This window comes from Schistocerca americana, chromosome 2 (genome assembly GCF_021461395.2).
Source record: "Schistocerca americana isolate TAMUIC-IGC-003095 chromosome 2, iqSchAmer2.1, whole genome shotgun sequence".
Lineage (NCBI taxonomy): Eukaryota > Metazoa > Arthropoda > Insecta > Orthoptera > Acrididae > Schistocerca > Schistocerca americana.
The window spans coordinates 113901615-113928977 of record NC_060120.1 but is presented as its reverse complement, the minus strand read 5'-3'; the positions used below and the strand labels follow the sequence as shown (position 1 = coordinate 113928977).

General features: G+C 39.8%; 1 protein-coding gene across 1 annotated transcript in view; it reads right to left on the bottom strand.

Moving 5' to 3' along the window:
* Positions 1-27363, bottom strand: part of LOC124596263 (serpin B6-like) — a 253035-nt gene that overhangs the window by 31210 nt on the left and 194462 nt on the right. The window contains exon 7 of the mRNA XM_047135338.1: positions 26442-26586. Within this exon, the coding sequence (XP_046991294.1) occupies positions 26442-26586 (145 nt within the window). The remainder of the gene's footprint in view (positions 1-26441; positions 26587-27363) is intronic.

Here is a 27363-nt window from a genome sequence, read left to right as displayed (position 1 = left end):
GTAAAATGATATGACAAAGGAATAGAAATAAAAATAATGATCAAAGTCATTTTGATTAAAATTTAAAAATAGAAAGAAATTTAAAACACCTCATCAGATTTGAACTCACCACCTTCTATACATGAAAGTCTACCCTATCATTTACGCCAGACAACCACTCTGCAAAATATGAATTATTTAGTGTTACTGAGCATCACACTAAATTCGGATGTTTTTTAGATGGTTTCACAAAGTCAACCCCACCACTGGAGACCACTCCTTGTGAGCATCAGAATCAAAACTAAAATGATGGCTGTTTGCTTTCCAGTATCTCACTAATCTTTTCCAAATTATCAAAACAAGCAAAAGTGTAATATTCATTGAGCTTCGTTTTCACTTTATATTTTTTATTTATCTGTTTGTTACAGCTTCACTTTCCAAGCTTTAAATTGTAAAATTCACATTAATAGTGATTTAGTTTTCCTTATTTTTCTGACTTCCATTGAATGAAAAAAGTCTTCTGTTTCTGAATATCAATGAACTTTTATTACAGATATGTGAGTCCAAGCATCCTGCTTGAGTAATAACTATCCTCATATTAACTAACAGCCTGTAGTGCCTTGCTTTGCTGTGTTGTATGTGACTGTTACAACGAGCAGTATAGTATCCCAGCCTCTCTATTTGATGTCAACATATAATGAAAGCATGTCTGCCAATGTTTTACTAACAAATTTTGTGAGGCCATTTGACTGTGGATGGTAGGCAACTGTCTTTTTGTGGATGATGTCGCAGCATGAAATTACATCAGATACTAGGCTTGACTGGACAATCTTTCCATGATCAGAGATTATCACACAGGGTGCTTCATTCCTTAAAATGATGTCTTTTACTATGAACTTTCCTTTTTCCTGAGATTCAGCAGTCATCACAGCTTTGGTGATAGTGTAGTGGGAGAGGTAGTCAGCGAGAACTATCATCTCAATTCTCCTTTGTCAGCTTTGCAATCCTCCCCAAGAGGTTGATTCCAATTTGGTGGAATGGCACTTCTGCATGCAGATTCGGTACGAAATGCCCCAAGGGCAAATGTATCATGTTCTTCCATCATTGGCATTCCTTACTGTGGCTCACAGTGCCTAACAGATTGGTGGAGACCTAGCCACTGATACATAGTTGTTTCTACCTGGACTCTTCATGAATCTCAGGTGACTATATGTAGGGGCATTGTGAAATACTCCAGAATAACTGGCGCTAAATAAGCTGGGATTGCAAGTAAACATTTCTATCCAATTGGATGGTAGTTCCTCATATACAATTCCAGTTTGGTCAGTTTTTCAAGGCACAGTGCTGGATGTCCCTCTGTTCAGCAGCAAAGTCATTTAGTGCATCAGTGACAGATCTCATCCACACTGCTGTGTTGCACCAAACTACTTCTTGAAAGATCCTTGTTTTTTTCATTCAATTTTGTATACAACTTTGACAGTGTACTCTTGAAGCCACAGTGCCCATTTTGTCAGTAATCCCAATGGGTCCTTCAGGCTAGTTGGCCAGCACAGACAAATGTGGTCTGTCACATCAGTGAATGATTTGTCAAATAAATTTGGTTAGAATTTTTGATAGACCAAATAACTGCAAAGCACTCATTCTCTATTGTAGAGTAGTACATCACAGACTTGGACAGTACTGTGGAAGCATATGTCATCACCTTTTCAGCAACTTCCTGAATTTGTACTATAACTGTGCCCCATAATTGCTAGTATCAGTATGAAATGCTATCTTGGCACTTTTCCATGCAGTGCTATAATTGGAGAAAATGTTATTGCCTCCTTAGGGACTGGGAAAGATTTTTCTTGCACATCATTCCAGGAATATTTGGGATCTCCTTGCAGTAGTTTCTGTAAGGAGCATTCCATGGTACAAAAATCTTTTATGAATTTCTGGTAGTGAGTGCACTTTCCAAGAAATCTTCTCACATCATGAGTGTGTCAAGATGTCAGAAAATCTGTGAGTGCTCTTATTTTCTTGAGATCAGAACAGACTCCATTGCCATTCATTAGGTGCCCATTAATTTTCTCCCTTTAGCAGTAAAGAGGCTCTTTTTCAAATTCAGGCAGAGGCCTGCTGTCTAATAATGCTTCATCACTATTTTGAACCAAGCTTAGATTTTCATCAAAGCTCTTAGAAAAAGTGACAATGCCATCCAGATAGCAAATCACATCATTCATTTCAGGTGTCAAAGCAGGTGTTCCACCATACTTTCAAAGGTGGCTGGGACATTACATGCTGCAAACAACATAACTTTTAACTCACATAGGCAATAAGATGTTATAAAGGCAATCTTTTCCCTATCAGCCCTGTCAGCCTCTATTTGCCAGAAGCTCATCTACATATCCATAGTTGAGAGATACTTTTCTCCTTTCAGGCAGTCTAGGGTATCATCAATGTATGGCAATTTTTTTGTGACTTTGTTCAGGTGTTGGTAGTCAGCACAGAAACACTTGATAAGGACACAGGAGAAGAACAAGGTCTCTCTGGAGCTCAATGATGTCATCTTGCAGCATCTTCTCTGCTTCTTCTTGGAGTAGCCATTTTTCAGCAGGCAAAACCCTACAGGAGTGCTGGCCAACTGGTGGATGATCCACAGTGTTATATCATGTTTACCATGGGCCTCTAGGTCTGTCTTTTCCTCACTCTAGATTTATAAGTATCCAAATATTGTCACAGAAAGTTTAATGGTAACTGACTTTTTCCTTGGGTAGGTCAGGTCCTCCTGACAATAGTAGCTTCCTCCCCTGCATTATCTGTAGTGGTAGAGGAACACAATTCTTCACTTATGGCACTATGCTTGTAATGGAACTCATCAAAGGCTCATTTTCCCTTAATATTGTCCTTCTCAATACACTCAAGTAAATGTACTACTCAATACATGGACTTCCTTCAGAGATCATAAAAATGTGCACTTTTTATTTATGATTAAATGAGTTGTAGAGTATTGTTTTACTTATGTACAAAAATAAAAACTTGTAAATTATTTCAAAATAAGAATCAAACCTCAAAATGCTGTGTTGAGTATGTTCTCTTCTAATTTTAAGGATGACTTCTTAAGTTGTAAAAATTACCATTATTATTATTATTATTATTTACATAATTTTTTATTTTAATTTGAGAAGCATCTGCAATGTAATTTTTATAAAATATTAACAACATATAACTTTTACCTTTGAATGTACAGATCAATACATAAATTTAAATATTATTGTGTTGCAAGCTGAACAACGCTGGTCACTTTTAGTCTATCTGTTCGTGGTTCAGAAGGTGGTAGTTGTCACTGACGGAAGTGTGAAAATGGATACTCATTCTTTTTTGTACTGCATAAATAGTGTTGTTAAATGTGCCTTGTCTGCTTGCATGAATTAAAAAGTGAACACAAACTTTTCCACTTTTTATTAGTAATGTTAATACGTAACATGAAATGAATACAAAAACCTTCTGCACCATCTAGTAAAAGTTCATACCTCAAGATGACAGTGCCAATAATAATAATAATAAAGTACAGAAGCCACTGTAAATCGAGATAAGTTTAAATAATTATTTACAACTTTCTGATTGACAATCAGATTTACATTCTAAGCCATCACCTTTCATCTTCAGCTCTTTAAGCATTGAAGGACAGTGATCCAACCCAATTCACAGGTAAATTGAGGTTTCAGACACTAAAAGACTGTGATTTTCGGTTGCCCTGAAAGGTGAATAGTGATTAAAATATGTGGGCATCAGTCAGGATGTTAATACTATGTGTATTAATACAATAAAATGTCACAAGAGCAAGAATATAATATTATTGGAATTGAAAGATGTATGAGTACATGAACAAAGGACATGTATCCTGCCAGATAACCAATTCACTGTTGAACTGAGGTTTTCAACAAACATTGTAATTTTATGATGTCATGGAAGGTGAACAGGGATTACATTGTGTGGGGACCAGCCAGGATGTTAATACTTTATGTGTTAATGTGATAAAATGTTGCAAGAGCAAAAATATAAATATTGTTGGAACTGAAAGAGGTACGAGTATATAAAAGAAGGACATATATCCTTTTGGCGGCACTGATGATGGCAGGATATGGATATGTGAAGTTAAGTACAAATTTTATATTATGCAGTGCTCTATTGTATTTTATTGTCACATGTGGCAGTAAAAGCTTAGGAAACTTGACAATAACTGAGCCCAAAATAGAAACAGTACTAGATAGACGGGGGTGATGTATCACTTTGGGGGAATGCTGTGTTATTCCCTCTGCACCTCTAACCAATTTTTATTTTTGTTTTTATTTATTTATCCATCCGTGCACAATAAATATTGTATGGATGAATGATAGTTATGACCTTGAGCAAGCATTTTTGTTATTTTAATAAGTAAGTGTTTGTTTTGGATCCCACATGGTGTGGAAAATTTTGTTTCTTTTGTACATATCATAAGAGTGAACATGGATGCAGTGTATCTGCATGGCAGGGGTGATAAGAACCTGGATTCCTGCACAAGGAGATACTTGCTTATCGTGAAAGTGTTTCCATAAAAACACTGTCGGACCTTGGAGATTTGCTGTGGACTATGAAATCTCGCCAAGCAAGAGAATGGTCATAGAAAGACTTCTCAGTGGGGACTCACAGAAGACAGAACTAAATAACAAAGGCTTATGTGTGTTGTGAGCTTTTTTTAAGCTTTGCTAAAGTAAAATCTAACATGGGATATAATAATGGAGATTAAATACATGCATGATAAAGAAGCAGCATGTGAACTGATTTTGTAGTGACTGGTGGCCGAGATTTCCAGCTGGTATGGACTTGGCATCTTTGAGAACAGAGTCTGCTGTCTCAAGATAGAGTAACACAGTCCAGTCAAACAGTTAATAGAGATAAGTAATGACAACCACAAAAACTTGTAGTCTACCTACTCCAACTCCATATGACACCTGAACAATTTTAGGCATGTTGCATTCCAACGGGGGTGAAGATTTAGCAGACAAGGGAGAATTATACAAAACCATTAAAGAAGAAAAAAATTATTGGACCCATAGAATAGAGGAATGATGATGTGAATTTTTTATTTAATTTTGTAGGAATAGTTCAGTTTATAAAATAGAATCAAATTGAAAATCAGGAAAGATTGAAAGCCATTGAATGGCTAACATTAGACAGTGAAGAGCATGTAAAAGGCATGGAACAATCAGTTATTATTTAATCAGCTAGTTACAAATCTTGAACAGTCTATGGACAAGAAAGTATCAAGTCTTGAACAGTCTACAGAAATACATGAATGCTATCTGGGTGGCTGTACCAAAATTTAGTGACATTTCAGATGACTTTCAAGCTCATCACTTCTGGTGAAGTCAGAATGTGATGAAAATGAGACTTATCAAAGTGTTGTGGAATTTTGATGCAGCCAACTGGATGAAAGCCCTAGAAGATTTCATCAGTCTATGGAAATGCTGTTGGGTGACATTTGTAATCTTGGGGAAAAGACAGAGGGTATTCAGACTAGAACACTATCTCTAAAAACAACTGTGAGGAACATGGAATCTAATGTGGAAAAATTAACATCAGGCAGGAATAATGACTGAGAGAGCATCCTGAAAGTAAAAATGTGACTGAACTAGAATCTGTTTTAGTTGTTGAAACCAACCCTGTAGTTAATTTTGAGCGCTTTCTTGTATCTGATGCAACTAGTAGACAGGAGTTTGTAATTAATTCATTTAATGAAGTGAAAGATGTTATGGAAAGGTTGACTGTTTTCTTGTTTTTCAAGACAATTTTTTAGCTGAATAAAGAGCAAAAGAGGTATCTGAGTCATCAGTAACAAATGATTGTTCAACATTATGTACAGAAAATTGTTTAACATCTATTTGTAATCAAATGCTGACTGAATGGTGGGAAAAGTAGCAAAAAATTTTTTGTGAATACAGCAGAACCTCAATTAACAGTCACTTTTGGGGACGGGGAGTGGTCAGAGTGCTAAGAAGGTCAGATAATCACAGGAGAATGAACATATTCATTTACAGAGTTCAAAATTATTCAACACATCAAAATTAAGAAAATATGTATACTTCTACTAAAGAAAAAGGAAAACAGAAAATTTTAGACACGGAAAATCTATTTAAAAAGTTTAAAAGGGATTTCTAGGTATTTCTTTAAATTTGACCTTGTGGCTGCATCATTCCACTTCTTTCGCAAGAATATGTGCAGAGATATAGCTGTTGACTGTTATTTCAAATATTTGAGAGCACTCTTGAACACATCCTTTGCTGCAGAGTGGATCAATCTTTCCATCTTCTTCCTTTTATTCATCACCTGGCTCCTCTTAGTTAACACTATAATATTGCAAAACCAGATTGATGGTCTGATTATCTTCAAATTCTTCATTAGTGACAATCTTCTGCTAGCTATTCCTCTACACCAGCAGGTTGGATATCATTCTGAAGTGTTTGCAAATCAGCCACTAAATCTGTAGTGTCTGACTTATTAGTTTCTGGAAGTTCATGCTCTTGGTTTAGGCTAGGACAAATCTTTTCCCATGAGTTTTGTAGAGTAGTTTCCTTAAGTTCTTCACAAGATTGACCACATGTGCAAATTGCATCTTTTATTTTGTGACTTTTCATTGCTTAAAACATGGATCACAAGACTCTTCTGTTTTCTCTAACAAAGCACTGACATATTTCCTTCGGTAATGTAATTTTAACCAGTCAATAACACACTGGTTCACTGGTTGGATTATTGAAGTCATGTGGGATGGGCTGGGGAAGAGCTAAAACATTGTTTTCATGTCATCTTGTTGAAGTTCAGACTCAGAGGGGTTGCTTGGGGTGTTGTCTAACAATACAAGTGCATGGAGTGATAGATTTTTTTGATCCTAAATCCTTTTTAACAGTAGGAAAAGATGCGCCAAAAAGCCAGGCTTTAAACAAATTACCATCCATCCAAGGACTTATTTGAATTACATAATAAACAGGAAGCACTGGCATGTTTAAGTTTTTGAAGGAATGTGACTGAGAGCATCAGACCTGCTATGACAGGAGTAAAACTGATTGATAATGCTGACATTATTTTCAGCATGGGTCAGATAATCCAAAGAATTGGTTAATCGAAGGTCGGATAATTGAGGTTCTACTGTAGTTCAAAAACATTTCGAAGGAACACTGTGTTATTGTAGCAAATGATATTGACTCGTGTGGAGTGTTTGTATAATTTGTCAGTAATGCTGAAGGAAAGAATAACTACAAGATCTGAAAGTAAAGTTATGTTTGTCATTGCTCAAGAAGCATACAATTTTTCCAGTAAGCTTAAAAGAAAAAATGAATGTAGGGTGTAAAACCAACATTGTGTCTGATTATGGAAAATGTATGGGTAGGATTGTACTTCTCTTTGTCACTGAAATGGTGAACTGAAAATTGTATCTAATTTGGTCTCCTTGACAAAAGTTTGACAACACATAACATTTTAAGCAGTTTATGCTTCTGTAATAGAAAACCTTATTTATGTCCATGCTTGAGTGATGAGAAATTTTCTTGCTTTGAAAGAGGAACATATCTTTTATTAACAGTCAGTTAACAGATGTTCAGCTAAGTTGTTGTTTTCTTTCATGTACAATATTTTGACCCAGCCATCTTCTGCAAAACTCAAAGCACCAGAGAGGAGATGGCTGGGTCAGTTACCAAAATATTGTGCATAAAAAGCAATAACTCGGCAGAAGACTAGAAAGCATACTATTAATCTTCATCAATCATGCCAAGAAAACCTGAGAGCTCATTTATTTGTATTTTAGTGTTTCTTGGGTTAGTATTGTGCTGTTTTGATAAACCTTGGATATATTTGAGAAACATTCTAATGTTTTAAAATGTGTTTTGAATGTTACAGTTTCTGACAAGAAGATAAGTCACTCAACGTATTTTTGGTTTCTGTGCTACCTATTTAAATGAAAATGTTTCTACGTGATTTTGGACACAGCTGCAGAACTGTTGTGCTTTATTTGTGAAAATTTTGAATCTGTTTGGAAATATTTATTGAACAATAGATCAGACTGGTTGAATATTAAAATCACATTGGAGATTTAGTCAATATATGAGCTCTTATGAGTAAGTTTGAACAATGATAAAAATTTGAACTGAGAACATAACACAAGAATTGCATGTGTGCCAACAATTTTTTTGTATATTATTCCAATAACATTTTTCTTGAAAAAGTTGTTGTCAAAGGCAGTAGCATAGTGTATGAACAATATTATGAAAAGGACAGTTTGCTATGCACCATAAAGATGACTTGTTGAGTTGCAGACAGGTATGGTAAAAAGACTGTAAGGCATTGAGCTTTTACCAGACCCCTTGTAACGTCTAGTAAGAAACAAAAACAACATATTATGTAGTAACAAGAAAATTATATGTATCATATTGTGTTATTGTATAAAATTATGTATTTTTTTTTATTATTTATTTTTGAGAATATCTGCGTCGGCGAGTAATGAAACCGCCACAGACGATAAATGTCGAACAAAGATTAAAATAAGTAACTAGTATATAATACGTGACGAACATCAATTTCTTTGCCTTCTTCTTCATCTGGGAGTCGAGCGAGTAAGATATCCTGTGTCGTAGTAGCGAACGCTAGTGTAGCATTCTTTTGTCGAGACTAAGAGATGTACGCCATTACGTGTGAATTCATAAAGGTGTGTAACAATTGAAATATTTAAATGTTTTAATAGAGTTATGTAAATGAAAACTTGCATTATTAATTGTTAAAGCTTGCTTGCCTATTATCCCATCCTGTTGAGACATTTTTCAGTTATATAAATATTATCTGTGGTGCTGAGCTGCGTGGCGAACGAAAGAGCCGCTGGTGCGGCGTATTCAAACGACTTCCAATATAGTCTATCATACCGCAAGGAAGCGGTAAAGTAACAGTAAAATAATATTATTTCTTTTAGCTTCCAGACTTGCAGTGCAGATCAGCAGATTTTATGATGTGTTGCAGGTTGACGCGGGCTGCTGATAGTATATAACTCACAGTACAAATAAGTTAATGTACCGTCAAAATCTAATAGGAATCTTGCTGTGCTCCGTTCTGGTCTGGCAAACTTTATAGTGAAAACGTATTTTTTTAATAGTCTCATGTTCTTGTGCTAGTCGTGGCATTGAATGGTGTTTTACCGAGAAACAAAATCCACTGCAAAATTTTGTTGTTGAACGATCATACGAACTGTAACATCAGTGTTCATAACCAAGTAATTTCAATTTTCAATAACTATAAAGTAGGGAAGATATGTTGATTTTTAGAATGAGTTACAGTCACGAAAAAACGTTCCTTTAATTGTAGGCCAGATACAGAACAATAAGATCTCAATATATATATTTTGCTTTGTTAAAAGGTAATGATGATAAAGAAATTCAAAGCACGGCATTATTAACAGATATTTCGTGGCTCTTTTTGTATATGCGATATTCTTTAGAAAGGAAACACACACATTCAAAACAAGCAAGCACACCTCACACTCCCATGATCACTATCTCCAACCACTCCAGCCTAAATGCTACTGGATGAAACAGAAGCAACAATCCAAAATGGGAAGGAATAGCAGGGCACAAGTGGGAGGACAGAAGTGAGCGCTGACTGACAGAGGATGCAGGGTCTGGACATAGACAAGGCTGCCAGGCACAGTGTAAGGTTCTGCCACTCATCCAACCTCCACAACAGGGACCAACCCCAGGTGCAAGACCTGCCCAATCTGCCCACCAAGTACTCCTATTCCAGTCCTTCCATAGGCTTATCCCACCCCATCAGAGGCCAGGCCCCCTGTGGAAGCAGCCACGTCATATCAGCTCTGCTGCAATCACTGCACAGCTTTTATATTGGTGATGACCAACCAGCTGTCCGCCAGGATAAATGCCCACCACCAAACTGTGGCCAAGAGCAAAGTGGGCCACCCTGTGGCACAACTCTGAACTGAACATTACATGGGTGATTTCAATGGTTGCTTCACAATCTGGGCCATCTGGATCCTCACCTCCACCACCAGCTTTCCTGAAATACACAGATAGGAGTTATCCTTACAACACGTTCTCTGTTCCAGAAATCATCGTAACCTCAACCTATAGTAAACTACTGTCCTCACAACCTCCACCCATCAATTTTCACCCCCTCTGTCCTATCACCTACTCCCAATTCACATCCCCTTGCTCTCATTGTGCGCCAATTTTTGCCAACACATTCACCAGTCTTTTCCCGTTATCTGCTCCCCCCACTTTTCCACTCCCCATTTCTCCCCCATCCATCTCACAGAGCCTCCAAACACTGGATCTTGTAGCCTTGTCTTGCCACCATCTGAGCCCTGCACACTCCACCAGACAGTGCTCACTTCTCTCCTCACCTTCTATCCCTCCCCCTTTCCTGCCCCTATGCGGACTGTTGCTTTTGTTCAAGGCAGCTGCATAATGGCTGGAACAGCTAGAGATAGCAGGCATGTGTGATTGAGGTATGTTTGCTGGTGTGGATGTGTGTGTGTGTGTGTTCCCTCTCCGAAGAAGGTGTTGGCTGAAAGTCCCAAAGCATAATTGTCTTCTTGTTGTGCCTGTCTGCATCTCAATGTGGCATCTTTAAGGTATGCACCAATCTATCTTTTTCATGATACTGTTGATAGTCCAACCTGGAATTGCCATTGTTTGAAGGAGCATGGTGATTTGGATCACATATTGTAAGAGAAATTTTGAGAAACTGTGAACATGCACTGGATACACCAAAGTTTGGGTGTTCAGAGTACTTCTCAATATTAATATGACATGTTAAGAACTATGTGTTGAAGTGTGCTACATGTTTACAGGGTCTTTGTGAGATTTAGGGGTAGTGCTGATATCAGGGGTAATATCATTAAAGATGGTACCTTGTATGACAAGATAACAATGATGGTGTTTTTGATGTTGACTCAGTTGACAATGGTTTAGAAGGTGAAAATGGTCAAGTTAGGGAACTTTATTCCGAACTGTGTAAGTCAAAACTATGTGCTTCTATTAGGAAATATGCTGAAAGTTCATGGATTTAATGCAATGAGAAAAATGCTAAGTACATCATATAGTTTTGAAGATAAAAATTCAGAGTGAAACTCATCCCCCCCCCCCCCCCCCCCCCTTAAACAGGGATTTTCTGACGCAGTACATAGTCATAATGACTCATATATCAAGCATGTTTAGATGATACAAGTGCTGCTTAGCTACAAAATTACTGATGTCCTATGCTACAAATTTAAATTTAGTAAATACGTATTATTACATTTTTCATAGGGCACATTAGACTCAAACCACTAAAAGTTGTATTGAATTTATTGTCCTTTAATTTTATGGAAACCCTTTCAAGTTACCAAAATTACTATTATTATTATTGTTATTATTATTTATGTAATTTTTGAATTATAATTTGAAAATCATGTGCAGTGTAAATTTTATAAAATATTAATAACTTATAACTTTCATCTTTGAATGTAAAGGTCAATACATAAATAGCTTTGTATGGCAAGTAGAGTGTCATTGGTCACTTTTATTCTAACTTCTTGGAAGTTAGGAAAGTAGCAGTTGTTGCTGATGAGGTGTTAAAGACAGATGCCACTTCTTCTTTGTACTGAATGTGCTGCATTGTTAATTGTAACTTTTTTGTGAATTAAAAGGTGAATATAAAGTTATGAAGCTTTTATTACTAATGTTAATAAACAAAATGAAACAATTTTTAAAAAATTCAGCAACATGTAGGAACAATTCATACCTCGAGATGGCTGTGGCAGTACTAAAAATGGGCACTGTAGATCTAAATAAGATTAATTAATTATTTGAAAATTTATGATTGACATTCAGATTTGTGTTCTTGTGGTGATGCATTACTATGCATTTGTACCAACTACACACCCGCTCTAGCACACAATCTCGTGCTGTGACGTGTCACCTGGCAAGAATTGTGTCATTCCAAGGATAAGAGATTTATCTGCTATATGCCTTTTTGCTGCAACACATGTTCAGTTTCCCTAAAGCATGCTACAGGAAGCATTCCCAACTCCTGGCACTTCCTGCACCAACACTGAGCTGTCCACATGATAAGTGCAGTGATTTAACATTCCTTTGGTGTTACGTTTATGTTCAAGTTATTTCATTATCAGAACATAATGGCTTTCCATAGTGCTTCCAGAGAGGTGCATAACCCGTGAGGACATCAGTGGTGAGTCAGTTTCATGTATCTATAAAGTGAACAGCATTACAGGCTCCTATGGAGGACTAGTAAGTGAGACTGATACCATATTTCACAGTAGCATTATTCAGCATCCACCTAGTGGTCTCATGTCCTGAACATGGAGTATCCACTTCATGAAGCCTATTTAAGTACAATGAGTGCAGCATGATCAGACATCCTTTTGTAAACTATACGCAAATCACTGCAGCGCCAGCCCTTTGGCTGTTAGGGACTAAAATCTCACTGTGTTAGCTTAGCTTCAGCTATGGTCTTCAAGTTCATTTATTTTTGTATTGTATTTTGTGATTTTATCACTGTGTTAGATTAATTTCACCCACAGTACCCCAAATTCCTTTTTGTATTTTCTATTTTGCTTTGACAACTGTATTAGATTAGATATGCTCACAATATCTCCAATTTCATTTATTTGTATCTGCGTATTTCCTTGATCACTGTGTTAGATTAGCTCTATTTCTCATGCTCTCTTAAATAACTGTGTGAACTGATTCCTCCAAACACAGACAATGGACATCCCTAGTGTGCATGTGTAATGCCTTCATGAGTTGTGGGGATTACTGGACTGACTGAATTGAGAATTTCTTTCATAGACATTTTTGTGGCAACTTACATTGTAAATGGGTTTCACAATTAATCGTGTCTGTTAATGTTTGAATAAAGGAACTGCTTTGTATTCAGATGTCTTCTTACTGCATTGTTCCCATGCTTTTTTACATCCATTTACCTTCCTTGCCTGGCAAACCCACGGTATCCGCTTCTCATGCTTAATGAGAAATGCGATTCCACATTGGTGACCCTAATCAAACAACTCCCTCCCCCCCCTCCCCCTTCCTCCATAGGTCAAGCTCCATACCATTACTAGTGACCAGCCACACTGAGTGACTGTTGACGTCATGTACCCCACAATCTCACTATCGCTCACCGTACAGAGCCATGTGCGTAGTGCAGCACACTACTCCACTGTTCCAGTGCTAACGCATTGAGCAAAGTGTCATGTCACAGGATGAGCCTGGTCCTAACTTACCACTACCTTTGGGTTTGGCCCATGCTAGTACCAAACACTCCTCACACACACAATCAACAAGTGCATATGGTCAGGTTTCATGCCTTCCTCAGTCACTGTGCGCACCTCACATCATCCTGGAACATCCTGCTCCTCCCAACCCCCAGCCAGCCCATGCTGCCATCCACATGCCACCTTTTCACAACTGCTACTCTTGGTTGTGGTTTCCTTATGCAGAATCAATATTCACTGGTTGCTCAATCACCAGTCACTACATGAAATTTGCACTAACAATTGCACAACGCAAGCCTTTCACTGCCGCTGAGATGTGTGACATTATAACAAGCCCACCACAGTCTGGCAGGTTTGGTGCCCAAAAATATGGGTTGATAGCATGACTGGCCAGCTCAGAAATGCACAACAAGTGTGTACTACCATTTTCATACCTTATCAAAAGATCTGTTCAATAACCCAAGTAAATTCTAGCCCTTAGTAAACCTTTTGAGTGGGTCTAGGGCTTCTATCTAGTCCATCATTGACTAGTCTGGTGTGGCAGCTGAAGATAGCAAAACGAACACAGAAGTTTTAAATTCAGAGTTGAAGAAATTCATCATGCAGGAGACTCATGCAAACATACTGTCATTTGGCCACTGAACAGACACCCTTATGGATGACATAGTAATAAGCATCCCTGGTGTAGAGAAACAACTGAAAGAGTTGAAAACAAATAAGTCAACAGATCTGGATGGAAACTCAATTCAGTTTTACAAAGAGTATTCTATGGCATTTGTCCCTTACTTAGCTTGCATTTATCATGAATCTCTCACCAAACGTGGAGCCCCAAATGACTGGAAAAAGCTCAGGTGACTCCTGTATATAAGAAGGTAAAAAAGTGGAGCTGCAACATTACAGACCAATATCCGTAAAATCAGTTTGCAAGACAATCCTTAAACATATTGTCAGTTCGAATTTAATAAATTTTCTTGATGCTGAGAAGCCTATGCCCACAAACTAGTGTGGTTTAGAAAGCATCACTCAGGTGAAACTCAGCTCACCATTTTCTCACATGATATACTGCAAACCATGGATGAAGGACAACAGGCAGATTCCACATTTCTAGATTTCTGGAAAGCTTTTGACATAATGCTCCCTTGCAGACTGTTAATGAAAGTATGAGCATATAGAATATGAGTCACCTAAGACTTATTAGCAATAGAATGCAAAATATTGTCCTTGATAGCGAGTGTTTGTCAGAGACAAGAGTATTGTCTGGAGCAACCCACAGACATTTGACAGAACTGCTGTTATTTTCTGTATACATAAATGATCTGGTAGACAGGGTGGGCAGCAATCTGTGGTTGTTTGCTGACAATACTGTGGTGTATGGGAAGGTATCAAAGTTGAGTAACTGTATAAGGATACAAGATGACAGACAAAATATCTAATTGATTTGTGAGCAGTAGCTAGCTCAAAAGATAAAAAAAATGTAAGTTAACACAGAAGATCAGGAAAAACAAGCCTGTAATGTTAATATACAGCATTAGTAGTGTCCTGCTTGACACAATTACATCATTTAAATATCTAGGTGTAACACTGAAAATTGATACGAAATGGAATGGGCTTTTGAGGATTGTTGTATGGAAGACAAATGGACGACTTCAATCTATTGGGAGAATTTTGGGAAAGTGTGATTTATCTGTACATATGACCACATATAGGTCAGTAGTGTGACCTATACATTAGTACTGATTGAGGGTTTGGTATCTGTACCAAGTTGGATTAAAGGAAGGTATTGAAGAAATTCAAATACAAGTGGCTAGATTTGTTAGCAGTAGGTTCAAATAAAACGTAAGTGTTATGGGATGCTTCGTGAACTCAAATGGGAACCCCTGGTAGGAAGGCAACCTTCTTTTCAAGGAACACTATTAAGAAAATTTAGAGAAGTGACATTTGAAGCTGACTGTAGAACAATTCTATAAATTGGAATGGGAATCCCTGGAAGGAAGGCAGCATTCTTCTCAAGAAACACTATTAAGAAAATTTAGAGAACCGACATTTGAAGCTAACTGCAGAACAATTCTACTGCTGCCAACATATGTTTTGCATAAGGATCATGAAGATACCATACAACAGATTATGGCTCTTACAGAGGTATGTAGACAGTCACTTGTCTCTCACACTTTTTGCAAGTGGAACAAATGAATAAATGAGTAGTAGTGGTACAAGATACACTCCCCCACACAAATTACAGTGGCTTGCAAAGTATTTATGTAGAAATAGATGTAGATGTGAGCACTATTTTCAGCAGAGGATTGCACTGAAATGTGGCCCTCACTACTCCTGCATTTCCATGCATATGCTCAGCCTACAATCATTTCCAAAATGCTGATACAAACTGGCTCACTCATCTGCCAGCTGTAGTTCACATGGCATTAGCCAAGCATGACTATAGGGACACTGATGCAGCAATCATTATTGAGGATAGTGTATTCAAGCACATAGACCTCCACACCATCACCGCCGTCACATAGCATCATGATGTCCCTTCACAGCCTCCCACACAAACAGCCCCCATTAGCACCCATGTCTGCCACATCCCAAGAACTCTCCACAGACACAGCGCAACTCATAATCCAAATGATTGGTAATATGAACAAGCTCATCCCGACCATGGAGATGTGCAACCCCTGTCCCTTTGCCATAACCATCCCTACCTTTTGATGCCTATAATGACTGGTGCATACTCCTGAGCAGGTGCATACCTCCTGACTAGCAGCTACTGGTGGCAGCAACCAGGACGTTCAGTGTACAGGTGACCTTTGCTGGCATCATCAGCTTTTTGGCAGTGACAGACAACCTATCAGGCACTGCGTGCATGGTTCCCGAACACCAGTGAAAATGGGAAGTAGACACACACAGGCATTGTGCCATTTCTCAGTGCCTGTTCATGCACAGTCTTCAGAATCCCTCCTTCCCAACAGCCCATCTGCTTGGCACCAGCTATGATCTGTTCATTTATTCCTCAAAATTTTACCCTCCTCTGAGCCCATTCACCCCTCCCCCCTCCTCCTCCTCCTCAACACTACCTACTGCTTTCAAACCCAGATCATCTATCTTGGCCTTCAGAAAGATTTTGCATGGACCTTTACCATCGCTGGCATTATGGATCCCGTGCTTGGCTCTGACTTCATTGCGCACTATGGCCCCCCTCTTTGACCTGGCAAATTGTTTTATTGTCAATGGTGAGTCCCACCAGTCCATTTCTTGCGGGTCCTGCACTGCTACACATATTACCGTCAAGCCACTGTCTTTTTCCATCCCTCTGCTACCTCCTCAATGAATTTCTTCTGCTCATCCACCCTTCCACCACACCCTCGGAGGTACAACCAACAATGACCATAATGACACCAGGAACCCAGTTATCTGTCACCTCCTCTGGTTAAAAAACAAGGCATGCACACCAAAATCAAGGCAATGATCACTGCTGTTGTGCTCTGCCCATCAAAGAGCTCATGAGCCTCTGTCCTACACCTTGTCCCAAGAAAAGATAGCACTTGCTGCCCCAGTGCTCAATGCCAGGGCGCTCCCTGACCACTGTCCAGTGCCCCTCTTGTGCAACTATCTTCAGCATTTGGTCTTTTTGGGAGTTATTATCAAGCTGGAGAAGTATGTCTTGGGTGTTCCAGAGTTCAACTTCCTTGGACTGAGAATATCATAGATGGGTTCCCCTCCACTGGATGTGAGGTCCTGACCATTGTCAAATTCCCATACCCCACAACTTTTCCTCAGGATGGAAATTTTTTCATGCATTACCTGAAGAGTGCTGTAAGCGTGCAAGCACCACTGTCTGCTACACACAAGGGCAATTGCACTAAAGGTAGCAGCCCTTTACCTGAATCACAAAAATGAGGTGAGTTTGTAACAAATGAAATGTGACATCTCACTTGCTGCCCTCCTAACCCACCCCCATTTGACTTCCCCACTCACAATCATTACCGATGCCAGCCAGTTTGCCCCAGGTCTCATCCTTCAACAACATGTTGAAGGCTCTTTGCAGCCACTGGCTAATTTTTCCACGAAGCTCTCTGTGCTGTAGCAGAGTTGAGCTGTGTATGACCATGAGCTGCTTGCTGTATACAAGATGGTGAAGTACTTCCACCACTCGGTGAATGGATGGCCCCTCCATGGACTTCACCAACCGTTACCTCCATATAACAGGGTTTTGTCAAAAGGAAGATACACAAATTTCCCCTAAGCAGTTCTGTCAGCAGGAATACATACATGTAGCACATTTCACAACTGACATAACGCAAATGGCTGGCTTTGGGAATATCACCACCAACTACCTCAGTGGTTCCTGTACCCTCATTGTCCTCCTAGACTTCACTGTCCTGGCCATTGCCCATGCAGCCACTCCCAAGCTGCTAAGACTATGCAATGATTCAAACACTGGCCTCAACCTCAAATTGCAAATCTCTCCTGGTACAGACTTACCCATCTGGTGTGACGTTTATGTGGGTTCCATCCACTCGGGTGACTCACTGGAGCACATCTACTGCTACTTTTCCCTCTGATTTCCACAAGGCAGCCCCTCATGCAGGAGCATTTTGTCTGGCCCAATATCCAGCAGGACTGCACCAACTAGGTGCACACCTGCCCCCTGTGCCAACGCTCTAAGGTAGTCTGTCATGTGGATGCCCCTACAATTTTTTCCCCCCAGTGGATCATCATTTATCCCATATCTGTACTGACACTGGAGGTTCCTTTCCATTATCAAATGGCCACCAGTACAGGGTTGAGAAGCTGTGCTGCTGGCAGACATAGAGTGACCAAGACTTTCAATGAAACCTGGGCCTCGTTTGCATTTTGAGAACCCTGTCATTTGACAATGGACTGTGGACAACAAGACACATCTTTTTTTTGTATCCTGCTGACTCATCTAATATAGGGTGCCTAGGAAGCTGTCTTCTTGGATCACTAGACAACAATTCAAGCAAATTGTATTAATGGAGTTTATTGCAGTAAATTATATTGATGATACTTAACTTTATGTATTCACAAACATGTGTCGCTAGCAACTGACAACATGCAAATAATCAATGTCCTTCGGTATGTACAATTTCACTGTAAGCAAAACAGTACAGTTCATAAGTCACTGCTGTAGCATTTGTATGATGCCTGGTCTTCCAATCTGCCTGCAGATAGGCGGCAAGGTGGTTCTATTCTCTTTGCATAGAGGACGCTCCTGTCTTGGTGTCATCCTAGAGAGCATACTAATGGCTGATGTCATCTCACAGCTGTCTCTGCTCTTCTGTTCTTGATCATCATGCTTGCGGTTGTCATTACGCCAGAACACATCATGCCTGTTTAAAGCAATCACTGAAACTTGCTGTACACATGTCCACTTCATGACTAATTACTGCCCTGACACTAACAGAATGCTGGAGAGATTCCACAGGAACCTAAAAGCTGCCCTTACACGTCCATCTGTAGCTTAGTCTGCTGCCTAGCCACTAGTTCTCCTAGGCTTGTGGACGGTCCACAAAACTCATTTGGGTGCATCTGCCACCATACTTGTGTGTGGACAGCCGCTCACTGTTCCAGGTGACTTCATTGAGCCGCAACCCCTGCAGCCTACCACCTGCATCCAAACCATCTGCATGACTGTATGGCATGCCTGCCCCTAGGGCCCCCATAATGCCATGGTGAATACAAGTACTTCATGCACTGAGAGCTCCACATGTGCATGCATGTCTAGCTCTGGGTGGATGCCAGTCAATCTTTTCTCTGCCCACAGTACTAAGGCCAAACCTCATGCTTAAGCATGGGAAGAAGACCTTTCTTGTTTGTCTCTGCAATGCTGCAGCCACAGCATACATCGAGTGACTGAAGCTGGAGTAAATGCTCAAATGCCCCAGCCCTTGCACACCAACAATAACAGAAATTGGGGTGACACCAAGTGACAAAAAATGTTACACTGGCCGACATCACTGACATGATGGGAACCACTTGGGGCCCAACATGATAGGGTGCCCTGCCATTTACATGACTGCCTGCTCCGGCCACCCATGAAACCTGCCACCATGCCTCCACCACTGAACATTAATGATGTTTTTCCTGTTGTCTTAAATAGCTTGTAAACCGATTACACCACACAAGGAGAGTGGGCACCCACTACGTGTATTTGTAATGCCTTCATGAGTAATGGAAGTTACTGGACTGACTCAATTGAGAGTTTTTGTGTGTAGATTTTTTGTACCACACTTACCTTGAAAATGTATTCTGCAATTAATTGTGCCTGTTAACATTCCAGTAAACGAACTGCTTTGTATTCAGACTTCTTTTTGCTACATTGTCGTGAGATGCCCACACCATGTGTTCTACACCAAGGCACCTGCTACCACACCTATGATATCAGCAAATGCCTCTGTCACAATGTGGGACTCAGTCTACCAGCAGGAGGCTGCAGCAGTTAGTACCTATGGCACTGGCAGAAGACAGCATGCGTGGGGTGCACTGTGCAGTGCCCTCTGTGCTTCATCTGTCTGAGCAACAGAAATTCACAATACTCTCCACCAGGCCCCTCCACCAATGGTGCATGCCTCCTCCCCCCCCCCCCCCCCCCCCCCCTTCCCGGGGAAGTGATGTGACACAGTGGACACAGTGTTACCCCATGCCTGGCTCACAACATGACAGCCAGAGGTCGCCACATTATCACATCTCCACTGTTGTCAGTTGACCTGGGATCGCCGACACCGTGGCACTGCCTGTGGCAGTCTGCTGCCCTTTCTGTCTCGCATTGGTGTGTGGGGGGTTAACTGTGTCTGTGTGGTAATGCAGTACTGCACATTTGTGCCCTCCACCCATATGGTCTAGCAGACAATCTTGCGCTATAGCAGACAATTCATTGCCCAGCAAAAGAATCTGGTCATAAACTGTATGCATCTCAGGACAGGAGTATTCTCTGGAATGTGCCCCTTTGCCACAGCACATGGGGTTTCCATAAAGCAGGCCACAAGAAGGTTCCCCACTTCCCATGTCGATGCTGATCTGTTCACACAATGAGTGCAGCCATTTAATGTTCCTTTGGTGTTATGTTTATTTTCAGTTACTTTATTATCAGAATTTAATGGCTTACTGTGGGGCTATCAGATAGGCACACAACCCATGAAGACATCAATGATGAGTCAGTTTGTAGCAGTTTGCCTACTTCTTTGTTTGTTGTTCTCGGTGTCGATGTACTGGCTACAAGAATAGTGAGTCAACGTGCAGTACTGTCTGCTGTAAATGATGTAGCCAACAGATGCACAGTTGCGTTTCACAGTCTTTTACTTTCACTTTTCACAACCCCTTAATACTATAAAGTTACACATGACCAGTGCACTATTGTTCTAACTTCCCATAAGCCTCATTAATAGTTAGCAGATGAACATCCACATACTGCCACAATAGGTTATGATTTACTTATAAACTATAGGAGAAGAGTTTGGCTGCCCCAGGAAAGATGAAAAATGAGACAGACAGATGGGGTAAGCATTGTCGCCACATAATGAGTCCAACACAGAATGCTGAACCCTCTACTTGCTGTTTGCACAAGAAATTAGTCCCAAATATTACATCAATGCTGAGATTTTGAATGACCAACAAATTGTACTCCAACAGCTGTCCTGCCAATTACACAGTTAATAGTACCTCTTGTTTCACGCTCTTTGATAGGTTGCCAGTAGCACCAATAATTTTTATTCCAGAAACATGAATCACTACTACACCCTCAGTGTTCTTAATAGATTCAAAAGATGCCTGTGACATGCCATTCAAATCACTACCACAGTTCAGTAAATACTTAATATGTATACCTTGTACACTTTCAGTTATTACAGGGTGCCACACTTCATTTTCACTTACCACATTGCCATCATTATCAATAAGAAATTCAAATACACCATTCTCATCACTACTGGATTCATCATTGCTGTCATCATTACACCCACAGTCAGAATCAGATCCACTTTCATTTTCTCTGTGCTTTAGATTTTGTACCTTTTCCACCTTTTTCTCCATTTCAGACAATTTTGAATCTACATTTTCAATTACTTTTTCCAGTTTTTCGTCTACCACTACTGCACACTTGGTTTTTACCTCAGTTTCTGAATCATTTTTAATGTGATCAACTTGGTTCTCAAGTTTAACTTTGTCTTCAGCACAAAATTTCCTGGGAGCTTTGACTTCATCTTTACACTGTTTTTCAGAAGCCACCACCCTCCTACTATAGTCATCACAAAACTTCTTTCTCTCTTCTACACATTTACTACTCATTAATATTAATTTCTCATTAGTATTCTGCTCTACTTTCTTTATCTTTTCAGGCTATCAACGTCAGTTTGTATACTACTAATATCTACTTTCATACTACTGATGTTATTTTCCACCCTACTAATGCCTTCTCTTGTACTCAAATTACTCAGACTACTCATAATTTGCCTTAACATCACTTCCACTTTTCCATTTGCCATAAACTTTCGCCCCACTGATTTCCGCTACTAGATTCCTCCTCCTTAACCTTAACGATCTCACACACTTCAGTACTGTTTTTGTCCATTTCGCTCACATCACCACACAATGTATATGATGCTTTTATCATTCCATCTACAACAGGACTTTCGTTCCCATCATTCAAAGTTACATTCATGTCTGATTTATAACTACTATTGTGTACATAACCAGTCCCACTTAGGTCTTTCTGTTCATTTAACACCTTAACCTCTACAGCTTTGTCCTCAGTCACACTGTCTTGTTATTTAATACAAAACAGCTTTTGCTATGAGATTACTTTATTCTCATTTACTCTTATTCTGCTGCTCTGCTGCTGTGGTTGTCATCTGAATCATCACCTGTACCGCTGCGGCAAGTTGTAAGTCTCTCAGCGAGGCATCTTGTTTATCTCCGGTCAGCTGTCTCCACCTGTGTGCTGACTGACTGCTCTGTACTCAGTGGCTGCTTCCATAGAACCCATTCACTGATTGGTTGCTGTTATACTGTGGCCATGAAACTCATGCGCTGATTGGCTGTAGCCCCACTGCACTGTAAACCGCTATCGGGTTCACTATTCAAAGTTTGCGAGTTCTAGTTTAATGTAGCTATGTAAAATATTCCTCACCTGGGGCACCACATGTAGCAGTTCACCTAATTCATTGTTTCTTTGTTAGTTGTCCTCGGTGTCAACGCACTGTCTAAAAAAATAGGGGGTGGATGTGCAGTACTGTCTACTATAAATGATGTAGCCGACAGATGGACAGTTGCGTTTCACAGTCTTTTACTTTCACTTTTCACAACCCCCCAATAATACACAGCTATATGCGGCCAGTGCACTATTGTTCTAACTTCACATAAGCCTCATTAATAGTTAGCAGGTGAACATCCACATACTGCTACAATTGTTTGCTATTGAACATCTACGAGCAGTGAAAACCTAATCACAAAGTTCACAGTTCTTGAAGAATAGAAAGGTACATATGGAGCAGACATGGTCATTGTTTTTACACATGGCCTAATTGCTTAACACTTATTCCACAATTAATTTGAAACATTGTTGTTGCTCTAACCAATACAGGTTTCTTGTCTGAAACTCGACCGTGGACTGACTGTCTCATGACCAAAAATCGGGCCCTACAATAGTAGGTGCTGAAACTACAAATTGTTCAAAGTTTAATTTACAAAAATTACAATTAAAACTTAACACATTAAATTAACTGAATACATTGAAAAATTGGTTCTTTTTAGCAGTTTCTTCTACCACAAGAGTTAGGCCGAATTATTTGTTTAAATGATGAAATTAACATACATCAATAGGCAAACAATACTTTTTACAAAACTTAATTACTTTGGAATTAATTAAGGACTGGCTTTGCTAACATGTTTCCGAATAGAGTCAAATAGATCCTTTAGTTATACTATTAGTTGTTCCTCCAAATGTTTATAATTAAAACAGAATTTATTGTTGTTTATACGTCAATAATAGAATTTAAGTTACATAAAAATAACTGATTTCATCCTATAATGAAAGTACTAATGAGGAATTGTCAAAATAAATTAGGAAATTAATTAAATACCTAAAACTAAGCTCAAAATTAGATCTGGTGTTATATTCTTAAAAACTTAGAGCCAACCTTACTCTTTTATGAAAATGCAGGTTTATGCTAATGGTAATTAGTTAAAACTGAAAAAACAAATTTAAGCTCAGTACAGCTGATAGATTCACAAAACAGAACATAGAATTTACATTCCTAGCTTTCGGAACTTTGTTCATTCATCAGGGAGGAGAGAGGGGAAAAAAGGGAAGAAGGGAAAGTGGATTCAGTTACTCACAACCCAGGTTATGAAGCGACAGGGAAAGGTAAACAGAGAGGGTAGCAAGGATGGAGGCATGGTTGTCAGAGGGAAGCCAAAGATATTCTACTTTTAAGTAGTGTGCCAGCTTCAAACCAAAGAGGATACATACAGAAGTAAAGAGGTATATAGTATAAAGATAAACACAACTATGTAGGTTGAAAAGATGTGTGAATGGCTAAAGAGGAGAGGTGAAAAGGAGAAGACGAAAGAATAAATGGGAGTGAGGTTGGTTAACGTAGGTTCAGTCCAGGGGGATGGTGGGATGAAAGGATGTGTTGGAGAGCAAGTTCCCATCTCCACAGTTCCGAGGGACTGGTGTTGGGTGGGAGAAGCCAAATGGCATGTACGTTGTAGCAGGTTCCTAGGTCCCTAGAATTATGCTGGATGGCATGCTCTGCTACTGGGTATTGGACATCTCCTAGGCGGTCAGTTCGTCTGTGCCCGTTCATGCGCTCAGCCAGTTTAGTTGTCATCATACCGATGTAAAAGGCTGTGCAGTGCAGACATGTCAGCTGATAAATGACATGTGTTGTTTCACATGTGGCCCTGCCCTGAATTGTGTATGTTTTACCAGTAGCGGGCCTGGAGTAGGTGGTTGTGTGGGGATGCATGGGGCAGGTTTCGCAGCAGGGTCGGTTACAGGGGTAGGAACCGCTGGGTAGAGAAGGTGGTCTGGGAATATTGTAGGGTTTGACAAGGATGTTATGGAGGTTATGGGGGTGACGAAAGGCAATCCTGGGGATGTGGGGAGAATATTGTCAAGGGATGATCTCACTTCAGGGCTTGACTTGAGAATGTCATATCCCTGGCGGAGTAATTTGTTGATGTATTCAAGGCCAGGATAATATTGGGTGACAAGGGGAATGCTTCTGTGTGGTCTGGGGGTAGGAACATTGTTGTTGGATGGGAAGGAATGTATTGCTTGGGAGATCTGTTTGTGGACGAGGTCTGCAGGATAGTTGTGGGAGAGGAAAGCACTGGTCAGGTTATTGGTGTAATTGTTGAGGGATTCATCACTGGAGCAGATACATTTGCCACGCATACCTAGGCTGTAGGGAAGGGAGCATTTGATGTGATGTGGAATGCTAGTTCTGCAAAGTTTGCAGGAGAACTTCTGCAAAGTTTGGAAGGTAGGAGACGAGGTACTGGCAAAAATAAAGCTGTAAAGACAGGGCGTGAGTTGTGCTTGGGTAGCTCAGTTGGTAGAGCACTTGCCCGCGAAAGGCAAAGGTCCCGAGTTCGAGTCTCAGTCCGGCACACAGTTTTAATCTGCCAGGAAGTTTCATATCAGCGCACACATGCTGCAGAGTGAAAATCTCATTCTGCAGTATCCATTGTTTGATACCATCTTTATACCGCATGCTGTCACTGACTCTCCTCAACCGAATGGTCACAACACACAGAAGTACACTACTGGCCATTAAAATTGCTACACCAAGAAGAAATGCAGATGATAAACAGGTATTCATTGGACAAATATATTACACTAGAACTGACATGTGATTACATTTTCAGAACAACCACCTCTGGCCGTAATAACGGCCTTGATACACCTAGGCATTGAGTCAAACACAGCTTGGATGGCGTGTACAGGTACAGCTGCCCATGCAGCTTCAACACAATACCACAGTTCATCAAGAGTAGTGACTGGCGTATTGTGATGAGCCAGTTGCTCGGCCACAATTGACCAGATATTTTCAATTGGTGAGAGATCTGGAGAATGTTCTGGCCAGGGCAGCAGTCAAACATTTTCTGTATCCAGAAAGGCCCATACAGCACCTGCAACATCTGGTCGTCCATTATCCTGCTGAAATGTAGGGTTTCGCAGGGATCAAATGAAGGGTAGAGCCACGGGTTGTAACACATCTGAAATGTAATGTCCACTGTTCAAAGTGCCGTCAATGTGAACAAGAGGTGACCGAGACATGTAATCAATGGCACCCCATACCATCACGCCGGGTGATACGCCAGTATGGCGATGATGAATACACGCTTCCAATGTGCGTTCACTGCGATGTCACCAAACACGGATACAACCATCATGATGTTGTAAACAGAACCTGGATTCAACCAAAAAAATGACGTATTGCCATTCGTGCATCCAGGTTTGTCATTGAGTACACCATAGCAGGTGCTCCTGTCTGTGATGAGCATCAAGGATAACCACAACCACAGTCTCCGAGCTGATAGTCCACACTGCCGCAAACATCGTCGAACTGTTCGTGCAGATGGTTGTTGTCTTGCAAATGTCCCCATCTGTTGACCCATGGATTGAGACGTGGCTGCATGATCCGTTACAGCCATTTGGATAAGATGCCTGTCATCTCAACTGCTAGTGATACGGTGCCGTTGGGATCCAGCACGGCGTTCCATGTTACCCTTCTGAACCCACCTATTCCATATTCTGCCAACAGTCACTGGATCTCGACCAACACAAGCAGCAATTTCACAATACTATAAACCGCAATCACTATAGGCTACAATCAAACTTTTATCAAAGTTGGAAACGTGATGGTAAGCATTTCTCCTCCTTACACGAGGCATCACAACAACATTTCACCAGGCAACACTGGTCAATTGCTGTTTGTGTATAAGAAACAGGGTTGGAAACTTTCCTCATGTCAGCACATTGTAGGTGTTGCCACCGGCGACAACCTTTTGTGAACGCTCTGAAAAGCTAATCATTTGCATACCACAGCATCTTCTTTCTGTCGGTTAAATTTTGTGTCTGTAGCACATCATCTTCATGGTGTAGCAATTTTAATGGCCAGTAGTGTATATGTAGAGATCCACATACCAGTTGCTGCTGCAGCTTCAGTGCCTTCCTCATTTACTTCTATGAAAGCTTTGTGCAAGATGCGGCTAACAACAAGGCCAGGTTGTGAGTCACTTATACCCGTGAGATCTGCTTTACATGGATCAAACATAGTCTTCATACCAAGCTGTAAGTTCAGAGCAAGAGCAACATTGTTAAAGCTAGGAAGCTGTAGTTTTCTATAACATTTCTAAAAAAACAGAAAAAAAGAAAATGATGGGCACAGAAACTAAATCAGTATTACTGTACTAGAATGACTGACATCCTTCATTAGAATTTATTTCATATTATGAATTAATTAATTAGTTAATAAACTCAACAAAAAGTTTGGGTAACATGGTGTGAAAGAACATATTCTCATTGTAGTAATGATTACTGGAACTTAATTGATTAATTGACTAATTTTTATTTGATCCTAATTGATTAAATGTACAGAGTGTGCAATTATAACATAGGACAAGCCAATTTAATCTAATATTCTAAAATACCCTACATATTTTAGTTTAAAACATGGAACTGGTAATAATGATAGTAATGGTGCATACATTTTTCTCTCTATATTTAAGTTTTCAATTTGTTTACACACTCTTTCACTATGAAATACACATACTGATGATACATACAATATATTCAAGTTATTGCCTTACATAAATGCATGTAATAATGACATTCCTTATTCTTTACATAAATACTCCTCTACATTATAAAATTCTTTTTCCCATTTAATAATCCTTCAGCAGTTGACTCATACTGTCCTTTAGACCTGTAGGAAGATGCTTTAGCAGTTGTACACTTGACTATTGAGGACCTTTCCCAGCAGCTCTCGGTCTGTGTGGTATACTTCTCAGCTGGCCTTTATTTCTCATCTTATATGAATTTATATAGTGCCGCAGAGTTATGAAAT